At 49.2% G+C, this 14829-nt stretch overlaps 1 protein-coding gene across 2 annotated transcripts; it reads right to left on the bottom strand.

The window, feature by feature from the left end:
- Positions 1–10588: 10588 nt before the first annotated feature.
- RIPPLY1 (ripply transcriptional repressor 1) lies at positions 10589–13889 on the bottom strand. Of its 2 annotated transcripts, none has more exons than XM_081808463.1 (4): positions 13666–13889; positions 12701–12776; positions 12006–12070; positions 10589–11427 (listed from the first exon to the last, which is right to left on the bottom strand). In XM_081808463.1, exons 1-4 carry the CDS (start codon positions 13869–13871, stop codon positions 11130–11132), a joined length of 645 nt encoding a protein of 214 aa, XP_081664589.1. In that variant the 5' UTR covers positions 13872–13889; the 3' UTR covers positions 10589–11129. The 2 variants fall into 2 exon arrangements, with proteins under 2 accessions (XP_081664589.1, XP_081664590.1); XM_081808464.1 differs by having other exon boundaries at positions 12722–12776.
- Between the last annotated feature and the right edge of the window lie 940 nt (positions 13890–14829).

The raw sequence follows: 14829 nt of genomic DNA, 5'->3' as shown, positions 1-14829 counted from the left end.
TATAGTTTCTATTAAGCTGTCAGTTTTATTGTTGCTCTTTTGAAGGTAATCTTTCTTTTTTTATGACTGCCTTCACCCCCTTAACAGTCTCAAAACAGTGTAAGCTTTTAAAGTAGCATTTGGAAAAAAGAGAACATGAAGCAAAATCACATCTAATGTTACCACCCTACCACAACCCCAGATTTGCACTTTTGGATACTAGTTTCTGTAAGCATTTTTAATTATGGCTAATTCTTTAATCCTCTGCCTATTTCTTTTAAATCATACCCTCTTCTATATGTTTTCAGTTGCGGTGTCCCCAACCACAATGTAATATTCTTGCATTTGCAAAAATAGATAATAAGGAAGCCTTGCCAACATCTACATTTATAATTCTTATCTTCTATTCAGTAGTAAGAGATTTTTCCTTTCAACTAGCTCTGCATGGGCTGATTTATGGTTTTATATACGCCTAAGAGGGGAAAGGTACACAGAAGTGTCTAATACATTACATAAAGACTAGTATCTCCACCCTTCTCTTTTTTAAAAGTAAGAAGAAACTTTTTTTCAGTAATTTCATTTGTATTCCCATGACTCTGCCTTCATTTTCCTTTTTGTTTCAGCAAATGTTTTGGTCAGTTGGGATTTCTTCTACCATTTTTGGTGTTGTTCTTGTGCCTATGGTAGTTCTTTTATGGATTATTTGTAGGTTTTAGAGATTCTTCTTGTAATTTCCAGTATTTTTTTTTTTTGGAATTTAAATAGTATGAATCCATAAAGTGGCTTCTAGAAAAAAAAGTCCATTTTCCTAACATGCTGAATACATTCAGAGGGCCATATGTTCATTTTACTCAAGTGTGCTGGCAGCCTACCTTGTGAGAAATAGCATCAACTGAAGATTCTGTAAGCCATTACCAATGGTAACAATCAAAAGTCACCACTCCCTGCAATTCAAGCAAAGCTACTGCTTCACATATTCAGTTTTGTACAATACGGAGCCTCTTTGATAGCTTCCCCAAGTTGAGTAGGAAACAGAGTATCCCGGCAAGGTTGAGCAGACAGAAAAACGGAAATGTTTCAGCAACCTCTAGGAGTGAAGTCGCGAGCTTTAACTTCCCTGGTAATTTTCCTGAATATCTTTTATGTCAGATCTCCAAAGGGTTTTTCTCCCAGAAATTTCTGGAGCTTGTGTCTGTGTTTTGAAAGGCAGACGATTACACTGAAGTTCCTTTCACGGTGCTTATTAAAAGACAACTGCATATAACATTTTCCAATTTTCAGAGTGATTTCATCATATAACCATCCACTCAAACCTCATTTCCAACAAGGCTGTGATGTTGATAGGCTAAAGACTTGTCCCCATTTTAGAGATGAGGAAACTAAGTCAATTGTCCAAGATATTACAGATAATAAATGACAGGACCTGAACAAGTACCTGAGTCAAGTCGGCTGATTCTGGTGCTCCTTCCTTCCCACAAAACTGCCCCCATGTGGTTTGCAAAGGTTTTGCAATAACAGGATACATTAAATAGCCATGAATAAAATCTCCTAAGTTTACAAAGAATGGATTTTTATTTTAAGGTTTTCTTACCTATGGAAATCGCCCATCAGTTTGCCAGAAGTGTTTTGATAATTAAGTAAGTGTGGATCTGTCTTAGCAGGGGATATTTTCACTCTTGGCCCAAGGCAAAGCCCCTGCTCCCAGGCTAACAATTTCGCTACATAGTCAGGTCACTTCTGAGTCCCCATGAGAGAGCCACCCACAACTAAAAGCTCAATATGAAATTTGAATTTAAATTGAATTTGCTCGCCAGGTAATCAGAGGTCAGTGGAAGGTGAAGAGATTTAATAAGTGCACCCTCTCTGCCCGGTGTAGACATAGGCTGGGACAAGACCAACCCTGGGCTAACCTTCCTAGGTGCTGTGGGTTCAAGGAGGAGTTTTCATGCCTGAATCCTACCACTCACCGTTCTCCTCAAAGCTTTCCTCTCTGAACGCTATAAGCACAAGGAACAATTAGCAGAACAGCAGGAAAATGTCATTTACTAATAAAAGCTTGATTTGAGGAATCAGCATATGCCTGGTACCCCCTCTTCTCCTCTTTCTATCTTTCTGTTGCAGGGTTCTCTGGTTCTTAAAAAAAAAAAAAAGAATTAATTGGAAAATGCAGCTTACGCTACTCCCTCCCCTCGGAATCTGAGAAGCTAAGGTCTTCTCTTCAGAACAAATTGGCCTGACCTAAAAATCCAGAGCAGGGGGAACTGACTAAATAGTCAGAGATGTATATTACTCTTCACCGTGATGACCTTGTGGCCCTAATGATTCATCAGACCACTCAGATTAGTAGCTCCAACGCAGGGCGATCTAAGAAAGAGGTATATCAGGTACCTGCAATTGTAGGTGAGAGTATTTGCTCTCCACCATGGACCAAGCCTGAAGCGTGGAGAGATGGTTAAAAATGTTCCCCTTCTCTAACTTGAGAGAGAGAGCGAGCGAGAGTACACTTGCTCTTCCACATATGTCTATTGGGGAAAAGATTTCAATGCCGGCTCCCTCTCTTGCGTTGCCATGGTGATGAGAGCGTGCAGAGCAAGTGACAGCAGAAAGAGGAATTCAGTGCCATCCAGAGATCCAGTGCTCTGGGGGGAAGTAACGAGATACTCTTCTCAGCAGAACCAAGCTTCCCGGGGCTTCAGGGTCGCACAGAGGATAAGGAGGGGGTCTTGCGCTCGATGATTTGTTATCTCAGTAGTGCTTGTGCTGGTGCCAATGTGTCAGAATGAGAGCCGGCCAGCGTCCGGTACTGACGGTCGAGCCTGCATCCTCTACCCCCGGAATCATGTCACATATCGCTTCCCTCGGTGCTTGCAAATAGGTGCTGCCCTCAGCACCCATGTTCATGGCGCCCATCGACACTTCCCAGTCCTCGTACTAAGGACAGAGTTGCCCTTTTGAGCCCCCGATGGTTATGTCCAATAGGAGATGAGTGGCTAAAGCAAGCTGTGAAGACAGGGCAAAAGTTAATTTCTCAGCAGGGCACGCAGCTTGGCTGGGGAGATAGTGTTCATCTCTCCTCAAACCTGTCATCTAACGTTTAAGTGTATTCTTGGCATGTGTTGGAGATGTGTCAGTCTCGGGCCACCAGTCCTGGGAACTTGCTGCCCTTTCTCTTAGGAGAAGAGTCATAGTTTGAGAGTTTACCAGAGATACAACTTGTCCTCAGTAGAAACAAGAAATTTGTTGTCAGAGTGCAGCGGTGTGGCCTCCAAACAGTAAGCCGTGTACTGCGTTATCGATGCTCCATGTTTAGCCAGAGCTCGGGGCCCTGGCAGTTGCAAGGGTTGGCGGAAAAGCGCTTAGACTCAACACAAGATTCTGGGGTCCAATCTTAACTCCTGTGCTGAACAAGTCACTTCTCGTCCCATCATCTTCAATCTCCTCACTGAAAAACGGGAATATATCTCCCTCTCTGATTTCATCTTATTTTATTTTTCTCTCCCTTCCCCTATGATCCTCTGTTTTGTATCTTAAATTCCACATATGAGTGAAATCATGCGATAATTGTCTTTCTCTGACTATTTCGCTTAGCATAAGACCCTCTGGTTCCATCCATGTCGTCACAAATGGTAAGATTTCAATTTTTTGATGGCTGAGTAATATTCCATTGTATATAGATACCATGTCTTCTTTATCCATTCATCTATGGATGGACATCTGGGCTCTCTCCATAGTTTGGCTATTGTGGACATTGCTGCTATAAACATTGGGGTACAGTTGCCCCTTTGGATCACTAAATTTGTATTCTTTTGGTAAATACCTAGTAGTGCAATTGCTGGGTTTTGGGGTGGCTCTATTTTTAACTTTTTGAGGAACCTCCATATTGTTTTCCAGAGTGGCTGTACCAGCTTGCATTCCCACCAGCAGTGTAAGAGGGGACTCTTAATTCTAGGAAACAACCTGAGGGTCGCTGGAGGGGAGGAGGGGAGGGGGATGGGGTACCTGGGTGATGGGCATGAAGGAGGGCACTTGATGGAATGAGCACTGGCTGTGATATGCAACTGATGAATCACTAAACGTTTGGCCCCCAAACGTCCCAACCTCTGAAACTAATAATACACTCTTTGTTAATTCATTGAATTTAAATTAAAACAAAAAGGAAAATGGGAATATATCATGGGGAGTATTATGAGATTCAAATGAAATCATGGATGTAAAGCTGCTCTGAAACATAGAAAGAGCCTGTGTAAAGCAAGCTTATTAACATTCACAGGATGTACAGAGATGTGAAGTCCAAGATTCTTGAGAGTATACATGGAGGGAAACACCTGTCTTAGCCCGGGCCTTGCCCACAAGCCTTAGGTGAGTGCGTCGACAGTGCCTGCCTTGGGAGACAGTGGGTGTGGGGGCATCCAGGACTTAATAGAGCATGTTAGGGAAGTCAAGAAGAGTCAAAGATGAACCTTCTAAAATGATAAGATGTGTCAAAAAAGAACAGTGCTGGAGTGCCTGGGTGAGTCAGTCGGTTAAGCGCCTGACTCTTGATTTTGGCTCAGGTCGTGATCTCAGGGTTGTGAGATCGAGCCCTGTGTCAAGCCCCCTATTGAGCCCCATGTTGGGCTCTACACTCAGTGTGGAGTCTGCTCGAGATTCTCTCTCCCTCTCTCTCTGCCCCTCCCCCCCCAGGCACGCGTGTGTGCGCGCACACACACACACACACACACACTGTCTCTCAAATAAATACATAAATCTTTTTTAAAAAAAGAACAGTGCTATATATTTCATTGTACCTCACATCTATAATGTGCCAAGTACTCTAAGTCCTTTACATGTATTATCTCCCTTAATTCTTACACTAACCCTTGAAATTAGTATTATTATCTTCATCTTACAGATGAAGAAACCGAGGTTTAAAGACCAATGTGCTATTTTGCCCATGGTCACTTAGCCAGCAAGAAGGAGAACCAAGATTTGAACCCAGGTCTAGTGTGACTCCAGAGCCTGTCGCCATAACCACCAGGTGCTAAATGGCTGGTCATAGAATCCTCTGGGTCAATGGGCCTCCGGATCCCTTGCCTTGTGCTAAAGGTCCAGGCTCAGTATAGAGCTCGGCCACTAGGGGGCAATGCATCTCGTGTTGTTACTAGACCCCAGTTAATTTGTTGGGGCCTTGTGGGAGTTGGCCATTCTCTCCCAGGGGTAGAAGGCTTTGGGAAGAACCCAGAGCCTGACTCCAGCTTGTTCTTGGGCTTTCCCTCAACCTCCTTTTAATTTGCACTTGGCTCTAAGCCCCAAGTGTCCCCAATGATGGGGATAGAAATGCCTTTGCATGGCAGGTTACATGCGTCTCCTCCACGTACGGCACAGGAGAGCATGCGAGCTGCATGCCCTTAAGGGCCTTTCAGGACTTCCCTGGGGGAATCAGTAAGAGGGTAGGAGGAGCCTAGTAGTTAGGAGCCAGGACTCTGTATCTACACCGCCAGGGGTTTCCCCTCAGCTTCCCCACATCCTGGCTGTCACTTAACCCCTCTGAGCCACTTTCTTATCTGTCAATATGAGCATGGCACCACTCACCCTCTGGAGTTTGGTGAGCCTTGTTCGGGATAAAGTGTGTGCGGTGCAGGGCTCAGGGCCTGGCGCACCACCTAGGCAATGGGTAGTTCCTCCCTCTGGGCCCAGACTCCTCGACCAGAAGGAAGCACGCCCAGCCAGGGCCCATTCCACTCAGAGGCCACACAGCACTGAGGGGCAGGAACAGAAGTCCCTCATCAGCCCCTGGCCCCTGGTAGCCCTGTGCCCGAAGAATCCCAGGTTCTGTGGGAACCTGCCACTGCCTGCAGGAGGCCCCCAAACGTCCCAACCTTGGTGACACCTTTCAGTATCCCTCAGTTTTTCCTGGCCTGGAATTATTCCTAACCTCTGACTCACTTCCTTCTCGCCAGAAGTGAACCTTTGTTTCTCCCTGGCCTCCCACAGACTTAATCCTTCCTCAAGCCTGTAGATTTCATCCCTTGAAAGCATGGGGTTCTGGAAGGAGACAGACCTGAATCCTGCTCCTGCTGCTTATCATCGTGGGGTAACCTGAGGCACGCGCTGTAATCGCTCAAAAACTGGCTCAGCCGTTTATTAATTGTGTGACCTTGAGCAGATTCCTTAATCTTTCTGAACCTCAGTTTTCTCATCTGCACTAGTGCTTACGATTCAGGATTGTTGTGAGGATTAAGGGAGATAATACATGTGAAGTGCCTGGCACTTGGAAGGTGCCATGGATTACCAGCTGTGTGATTTGGGGCAAAAAAAAAAAAACAAAAACCAAAAAACCAAAACACTCTAAGCCTCAGTTTTCCTAACTGTACCTTTCCTTCGGGGTTGGTATATTAAAAGAGTTCATCCCTGTCAGTTTCCTAGCCATGCACCCAGTCCATAGTAAGAATTCAATGATTATCTGCGGGGCACCTGGGTGGTTCAGTCAGCTGAGCATCTTCCTCCGGCTCAGGTCATGATCCCAGGGTCCTGGGATCGAGTTCTGCATCGGGCTCCCTGCTCAGCGGGGAGCCTGCTTCTCCCTCTCCCTCTGCTGCTCCCCCTGCTTGCGCTCTCTCTCTCTCTCTGTCAAATAAATAAATAAAATCTTTAAATAAAATAAAATAAATCAATGATTATCTGCTGTTGTAACTCTTATCCTCCTAGCCACCCTGTTGCTTGTTCTCTCTGGATAGGGAAAGCTCCCTCTTCTGACTCAGTGTTATTATCTCTGACCCACCAACCCCCAACCATGCACACGTGGTTATCTAACGGGCAGTATGTCTCCTTTCCCCCCTAGCGCCCCGGTGTAAAAGGGTGGCCCGAGTTTCCTATTCTGACCTGTCAGGGACTTGGTGTCGCCTACAGTGTTTTGGGTTTACCTCCAGCAGGCAAGGCTCAACCTCCATGCAAGCACACAAACCCAGGTACAAAGACCTTGCGAACTCTTAGTTTTCTCATTTATAAATGGGCATAATAATTGTGCCTATCTCCTACGTGATCGTGGATGTTACGTCAATAGCAAGTAGATGGCAAAGAGTGTTGTACTCACTCTTTGTCAGGCTTTTGTACCTGGGTGTCTGTGCTTTGTGTGGGGGTTGCAAGAAGCCTTCCCACCTGGGAGTAAACCAAAAACACAGTACCCAACACCAGGCTCCTGACAGATCCAAACAGGGAACTCGGGCCACCTGACCACCTTGTTCGGGAGTAGGATTGGCAACCCTTTTACAACAAGGGGCCTGAAGAAGAAAGGAGACAAAGTGCCCACTAGATAAACACACAGGCTCAGTTGGGGGCGAGGGGAGAGATGGGGGTTGGTGATACCCACTGGGGCAGGGAAGGGGGCTTTCCTTGCCTAGAGACGGAGGAGAATAAGCAGAGAGCTGACAGCTCGTTGACACCTGAGTGGAGTGGGCCTATGGGTAGAGCCAGCCTGCGGCAAATAATGCGATCTGAACATGGGTACATCTGCCTCCAAATCCCATACTCTTAATCATTACAATATTAATGCCTGGCACAGAGTAGGTGCTCAATGAGTATTTGTGTAATGAAGGAATTTATACTGCTCCTTCTTTCTGGAAAGTGTTCTCCCTCCATCTTTCCCTGAGCCCATCCTTCAAAGCCCAGCTCCGATGCAAACTCCCACTAAACTGATGTGTCCTCCCTCCGTTGCTCTTGGGTGGGGGAAACCAGAGGCATTAGTGCTGGGGTAAGGAAGTGTGGGGCATGAGGCTGTCATGGAGCTGGAGGAAAGACTCTTGAGTTTTGCACAGAGAGCTCTCTCCTGAGTCTGTGTACTGGATCTGAAGTTGCTACAAGGAATGGATACACCGATGACAAAATAACTCACACTGGGCTCTGGTTACTCATAACAGTGAATTCCAATCACTTAGCAACCATGTGTGGGGAGGAGAATTGGAAGCCATTTCAGGGCACGGGACTGGGAGGAAAGGGAGACAAAATGTCTGCCACTGACCAATAAATAGCGCATGTGCGCTGAGGAGGAGGAGGGGAGGGAAAGTGAGAGGAGCTCCTTCTGACTTAAGAATTACTGCTCCAAGGGTTTTAGGGTCTTTAAGCCCCTGGGGATTTAGGGATTTGTAATTCTATGCTATATAATACCCTAAAACCAAGGATATTGGGATTCCAAGGATTTCAAATGCCCATAACCTATGGTACAAGGACTCGAGCAATTTTTGAGCTATGAAATACTGGGAGCTTAGGACCCAAAACAAGGATTTTAAACGGAACACTGGACATGTTAAAATACTAATCCCCCTTCGACTTCAAATCAATCTTGTTTTAACCCTTGCGACAGCGGTTTCCAAAGGGTCTTCCCAACAATCTAGGGATCCCTGTGGGTGCCTCACAGAGGAATGGAGAGAGTTAGTTTACAAGAGAGAGGACAGCAAGATGGGAATTCTGCATCAGCCATTGTGCCTTCCACCAGGGCAACTCCATCTTCATTTTGTTTGTATATTGGGCTGCTGTACTCAATTCAAAAGAGGGGTGTTCCTGGGGTGCCTGGGTGGCTCAGTCAGTTAACCGTCTGCCTTGGGCTCAGGTCATGATCCCAGGGTCCTGGGATCAAGCCCCGCATCGGGTTCCCTGCTCAGTGGAGAGTGTGCTTCCCCCTCTGCCCCTCACCCTGCTCCTGCTCTCTCTCTCTCTCTCTCAAAGAAATAAATAAAATCTTAAAAAAAAAAAGAAGGGTGTTCTTGCTAAAGCACAAAAAAGAAGTTTTGAAGCCTCTGTCCTAGGAAAAAGGGACCAGAAGCCTGCAGAGAGTGGCCCAGGAAGCCACATTTGACCTCTGTTGTTTGTTTGTTTGTTTTTTACCAAACACCGCAAAGATTCTTCGACTGCTAAACGAAATGGTGCCAGGGAGATCAGGTGGATCAGGATATATCAGTCATTAGTTGAGTAAACCATTCATTAGGTGACTCTACTGATAAGCTCTGCTTATATGTCTGCTATAAAATTAATAATAACCACCACTAAAACTATAATTGTGATGACTACTAGCATTTATCAAGCGCTTTTACTGTGTGCCAGGGGCTGTGCTAAGTACTTTACATGTATTATCTGATGGGATCTTCACAACCCTGAGAAGAAGTATTAGTTTCCCCATATGACAGATGAGGAGCCTGGGGCTCTGAGTGGATAAGTAACTTGCCCAAGGTCATACAGCCAGAGCACGGTAGAGTCCACCTTACTTACAAAGAGAAACAGAATGGACTCCAGAAATCCCAGTGGCCAAAGGTCAACTGTCTGGTGGCCTCAATTAAGGAATGAGGTTAAGTTTTGACCAATAGATGGCACCAGCGTGTGTGAGTTTGGTGGTCTGCTCAGGTCCGTCCAAATTCAGGCACTTCACAGCGAGGGCTCAGAACTAAAGCAGCCCCATCTCAAGTTGAAGGAGGAGAGAAATGGCCAGCATTTTGGTCCTGAATCAGATGACATTAGCTGGTCCTGTTTGTAGCTAAGCAAAGATACGGGAGACCAGCAAGTGGAGGGACAGAGGTGGTTCTTTAAGAAGACCCAAGAATCTTTTTCCTTCAACATTTCCTGGGCATGTCCTTTGTACCAGGCAGCATGCTGTGTGATAAAGTCACATGGGGATATCAGACACAGCCACATGGGGACAGAGGCAGATGCTATGGTAGACGAGGTCCTGAATATATGGGGGCACCCAACCTGGACTTGAAGGTCTAGGGAGGCTTCTCACAGGAATGGTGTCTGAGCTAGTCCTCTGGGGTGAAGGGGAGCTTACCAGACCTACAAAAGTGGTAAGGCATTCCAGACAGAGGCTTAAAGCCACAAAGGTGTTAGAAAACATAACACATTCAAGGACAGGAGCCATAGGCTTCAACTGTCAAGAGAGGAGTCTGAAGAGACGGGCAAGAACCAGGTGATCGAACAGCCTAGAATATCAAATTAAGGGCTTCATTTGTGAATATATGAATAGAAAAGCCATAGATTCTCAAGAGGATCTGTGACCAAAAGAAAAAAAGAAAGGTAAGTCCCAGTTGTTGGGGAGGCAATGAAGAGCCACGGTAGGGCTTTCGGCAGGAGCACACTATGGTCTGATCTTGTGACCGGTGGGGAGGGCACATTGCAAAGGGCCCTGAGGAGGCAAGAACATTAGTTGGGGTAATTGGGGCGGGATAGGCGTGAGGACCTGAGCTGTGGTAGATACAAAGGGAATCGAGGAGATAAAGTTGACAGGACTTAGTAACCCCCCCTCTTGAACCCCCTCCCTGCATGCATACACTCATCTCCAGAGCTCAACTGAGGTTGTACCTCTCACTTTTCCCCCCAGCCATACTCCCAATTTTCAAGCTGCTTTTTGGGGGCCTTTTTGCTCCTTCCCTAAGCTGCCTTTGAAGTTTAGTGGAGCCTGACTGATTTCACAAGCGGACAGAGAAAGCCTGGCCCCATGCTGGGTCGGTCCCTGGCCCTGTATCCCCATGGAGTAGAATCTGTCAACTGACCTCGGGTAGGGCAATGAATTGGCCTTGAGCTGGTCTCTGACCCTCTGCCTGTGGCTTCACGACATGGGCAGAGTTCAGTTAAGAAATCAGCACAGTTCCAGGAAAAGGGCACCCATCATCTAGTTTATTTGTCTCCTGATTCATTTCATACCAACACACAGACCCCAGTGGATAGCAGGCAAAATGGAGGGAGGTCCCCAAAGCAAGCTGATTTCCTAGATGCCCCCTTCCTCTCCTGCAAGGCTCCTCAGAGAGGTGCCCCCACTTTGCCTGGATCTGATGTTGGTGTCCCTGGTGGTGAGGCCAGAAGTCAGGTTTTCTGTGGGAAGACAGTACTCTAGAGCCAGCTGGAATGCTGGGGAGTCAAAGAACCCCAAAGAGTAACTGGTCCTCTCTGCATGGGCAGGCACTGTCTTGATCTGCTTCCCGGGGAGCTTCAGAAAGCAGGTCTTCCCCTAGAGCTCCTTGGACCCTCTCACTGTCTCACAACAACACAGACAATGAGATGCAGGAGGCCTGGGCCCACAGGCCAGCTGAATATCGCCACGGTGAGCTGGGAACTCAAGGACCCAACTTACAGTCTAGAGAGCTATGTCTGGAGATTCCTGGCTCATTGATGCTCTAGAGCCTTGCCAGTCATACTGAACCCCAATCAGACTCTGACCAGTTCAGTTTGGGCATGTCAGGAGCGGGGAAGGAAGATGAGCTGTGGCCGTGTGCTGCTGACCCTCGTACCCTCACACACTCTTCCGGCCCCCTTTCATCTGTCTCCTCTTTCTTCTCCTCTTCTTTGTCCTTTTCTTCTTCCTCCTCCTCCTCTTCGTTGTCTGAGTCCTCATATAGGTTGATGGTTGCCTGGACGGGGAAGTTCTGCAGTAAAATCTCCCCATCACTGTACAGGTAGTCAAAGGAGCAGGCTTTAGGCCAGAAGAGCCTGTGGACAGAGAAGAAATATGGCCGCTGACTTAGATAGGTCTTTTACGTGCAGAGAGGCAAGGAAGGCCACGAAGGAAGTCAACCCCTAAATTCCTTCTCCTGCCTGCAGTAATGAGGTGAAACGGAAAAGAAGGAAGCAAGCATTGTAACAGAACCTTCTAGATGGTTACAAAATGGCCCCAGGCGGGAAGGTCATATCTGGTGGGCATAGAGCTGTGGGGAGCCCCTGCCCCGGTATCTGTCAACTCTGACATTGGTCCCATTCTCCCCCCGCCCCGCAACCCCCCACTTCAGAAGTCTTCTAGCGAAGAATTCTCTAGCCCTGTGTCCTCCATGTCCCACTAAGGCTTCCTTTGCTGACTCCGCCCATAGGGGCTTATTCTTAGGGGTCACTGACAGATCCTCCAAGGAAGGCAACCTTGGTCGACTCCCTTAACCACCCTGGGCTTCAGTTTCCTGGTCTAAGAAAGAGCGATCCTGGCACTGCCTACCTCCTCCAGCTCCACAGGGCTGTTCTGAGGACTGGAAGAGCTCACGGGCCTACATCAGGTTCCGAGCTGGGCGCCACAGGCTTACCTGACAGGGTGATGGAACTCGGGGTCAGCCTTTGTGACTTCGGCCCCTGTTGGCCCACCAGTAGCCTGTCCAAAGCAAGAGCTAACATGTGGCTCCAAGTGCATGGCCACGTGACTACCTCCTCCATACCAAGGGTCACAACCCTCCGTAAGACGATCTAGAAGAAACCTTAGACATCTTGAGGGGCAGCCCCTGCCCCCCCCCACAACAAGGGCCTCTGTCCTGGTTCTGGTTGTAAAACAAGTGCACAGAGTCCTGGGGGTTGTTTGCTTTCCTGCCCCTGTTCTAACACCTGTTTGGAGACTGGCCAGGAGACAGAGTTCTACTGAGCCGCAAAGATTCGGCGGTGGCGGGGGGGGGGGGGCGGTGGGAGGAGGAGAGCACTAGGGCTGCATGCCAGGAGACCAGGATTCTAGCACCAGCTCTCCCACAGACTAGCTGTGGGGTCTGCCCAAATCCCTCCCCTCTCCTGGGCACTCGTCTCTTCATCTTTCCCACTGCAGCAGAAACCCCAGGGCTGCCCTCCTCCCCCAGCTGTTGTGGAGTCAAACATGAGCGAGGCCGTGGACAGGCTTTCCCACATCTGCAGCCCTGGCCCAAGGGCAGAGGCGCTCTGGAAAGGGACCTGCCTGGCCACTGTGAACGCACGTGGCTGCCTATGCACGTGACCGTGGGCCACAAGGGCTCAAACTCACCGAATCTACTGGTCTCCTCACCTGCCCCAGCAGGTCACTTGTAGAGGACAGCCAGGGCCTCCAGAGACAAGCTCCTCTAGGACAAAGAGGCGAGATCAATCCGTGGAGGAAGGAGACTGGAACTTGGCTCCGATGTGGGCTCCAAGAAGCCTGTCGTGAGGCCCCTGAGCCCAGGTCAGTGCTCCTCCCCCCTGCTTCAACAATGTGATCATGGCTCTTGTCACGCTGGTTTGTAATTATCTGTTTACTCGCCGTTGAGCTTCTTGGGAGCAGACTTAACGTTTGATCGTGTCTGAATCCCCAGCGCCCAGTACAACGCCTGGTTCACAGTAGGCATTTCACTCATCGTTTGTGGACTGTTACATGCTTAGAGGAATAAAGGAGGGTTGGGTGGAAAATATCTGGCCCCCGGCTCTCCTACTCCAAGAAGTAGAGCTGAGAGTCCTACCGTAATCTTCCTGCGCTGGGGAAAGGGGCCCGGACTATTCCTGGGCCCACTGCTTCCCCACTAGACTCCCAGAGGTCCTGACAAAAAGCAAATGGAAATCTTAAGGTGTAGTCAGGGAAGAGACTGCCCCCCAGCCTCTTTTGGGACTTTGGCCCTCTCTTACCCCCTCTTCAGCCTGGGTCATGTGGAAGCCATGCTCCGTGGCAGTCTCCCCTGCTCCTCAGTGGACTAAGCAACTTGGCCCACGAGGGCCTGGCTGCTTGGCTTTCAGCTTTGGCAATACCCCCTGTCCCCAAGTTCCCCTCCTGCCACCCAGAGGGATGAGTGAGGGGAGAAGCCAGTTGAGACACTCCAGCCTGAGATGTGGAAGGGGCAGTCTCTGGGTGCTGCGAGACCTCGCCCTGCCCCTCCACAGAGAGCGGGGGCACCCTGGCCATCTCATCCATTTCATTGTCCTTCCAATGCCGGGACCCCGCTAAGCCCGAGTTCGGGTCGCCAGAGGCCAAGTTCCACTTACCTTTCTCTGCCACCGACTCGTTGTCCAGAGGAGACAAGGGGCGATGGACTTAATAGGCCAAGGAGCCCCTGGGGCTGCTGCGCAGGGGTTGGAGCTAGGACCAGGGCTGGGGCCGGGGCAGCAGCAGCGGGAACAGAAGGGTCCATCCTTAGGGGGTCGAAGCCAGGCAGGCCGTAGGGGCTCTCATTTCTCAGAACCTCCTGCATTCTTTTGGCCTTTCCTGGGAGACCCTTTTATAAGGCCTGCCTGGACTCATAAATTATTCAGGGCAGAGCAGGGCTGGGGGACCTGGGAGGAGGGACGAGGATTTAGAACAGGGAGCTCACGGAGGGGGGAGCTGGGTCTCTGGGTGTGAAAGCCCTCCCAGTTGAATAAACAGAGAGTCGGTGGGCGGTGAGGGGTTTTCTTTACCTCCAAGTCAGAAAGGAAAACACAGAAGGGGCAAATCACACACCATTTGTGCAAATTCCCCAGGCAGTAGCAAGGTTAGGGCGAGAAGCTCATTAGCACCCAAAACCACAGAAAGCTGTCAGGCCCAGAGGGCTGGAGAGACAGGCCTTTGGCAAAGCCAGTTCCCAGCAAGAAGGGACAGCTGACCCGGCTAAGGCGAGCGAGGGACTCACACATTATTTCTGCTCAAAACCCGCAAGAGATGTGCCAAGTGGACCTGACAGAGGGTGACCGCCATTAAGCACGCCACCTGGGTCAGGAAAATAGCAGGTTGTGGGTGGAGCGGGTCCAGCTGCCTGTGGGGTGACCCTCAAGCCTTCCTTCCACGCCCTTTGCTCTCTGGGTCGGTTCCTTTGCAAAAGTGCCCGAATATCCTCTCGGGCCTCAGCAGTAAGTGGTCTGGTAAAGGAGTGTGGGCAGCATTTCAGGGCTTGGAGGTCAGATTCCAAGTCTCAGAGCTCAGCCCCCAGTCCAGGAGCCAGGGTCCTGGCGGGTGTGTGTGTCGGGGGGGGGGGCGGTGAGGCAGGGTTCCTTCTGGCTGCTAAACTGCCTCAGAACTGTCCCTGGCCCAGGGGCCTCTGTTCCCTCATATGTGAGACGAGAGTGCAAGGTGCGGGTCCAGTGGCCTCAAGGGGCCCTGATAGCCTGAACACCATTCGCTGGGTAAAGGGTACTGACCCCGGGGCAGGGGGCAAGCCTAGCGGTTCCAGCACA

The sequence above is a fragment of the Leptonychotes weddellii genome, chromosome X (genome assembly GCF_054177405.1).
Source record: "Leptonychotes weddellii isolate Sample4059 chromosome X, ASM5417740v2, whole genome shotgun sequence".
Taxonomy (NCBI): Eukaryota; Metazoa; Chordata; class Mammalia; order Carnivora; family Phocidae; genus Leptonychotes; species Leptonychotes weddellii.
The sequence above is the reverse complement of the archived record's forward strand: the minus strand, read 5'-3'. Positions and strand labels throughout refer to the sequence as shown.

What these genes read in the sequence shown, in the direction of transcription:
- RIPPLY1 (XM_081808463.1), bottom strand. Translation starts at nt 13,871, where the DNA reads ATGCAGGAGGTTCTGAGAAATGAGAGCCCCTACGGCCTGCCTGGCTTC. An exon ending in CGAGTCGGTGGCAGAGAAAG is followed by an intron (nt 12,777 to 13,665) that starts GTAAGTGGAACT and finishes TCTTTGTCCTAG; the next exon opens with AGGAGCTTGTCTCTGGAGGC. An exon ending in TGAGGAGACCAGTAGATTCG is followed by an intron (nt 12,071 to 12,700) that starts GTGAGTTTGAGC and finishes TGCTTTGGACAG; the next exon opens with GCTACTGGTGGGCCAACAGG.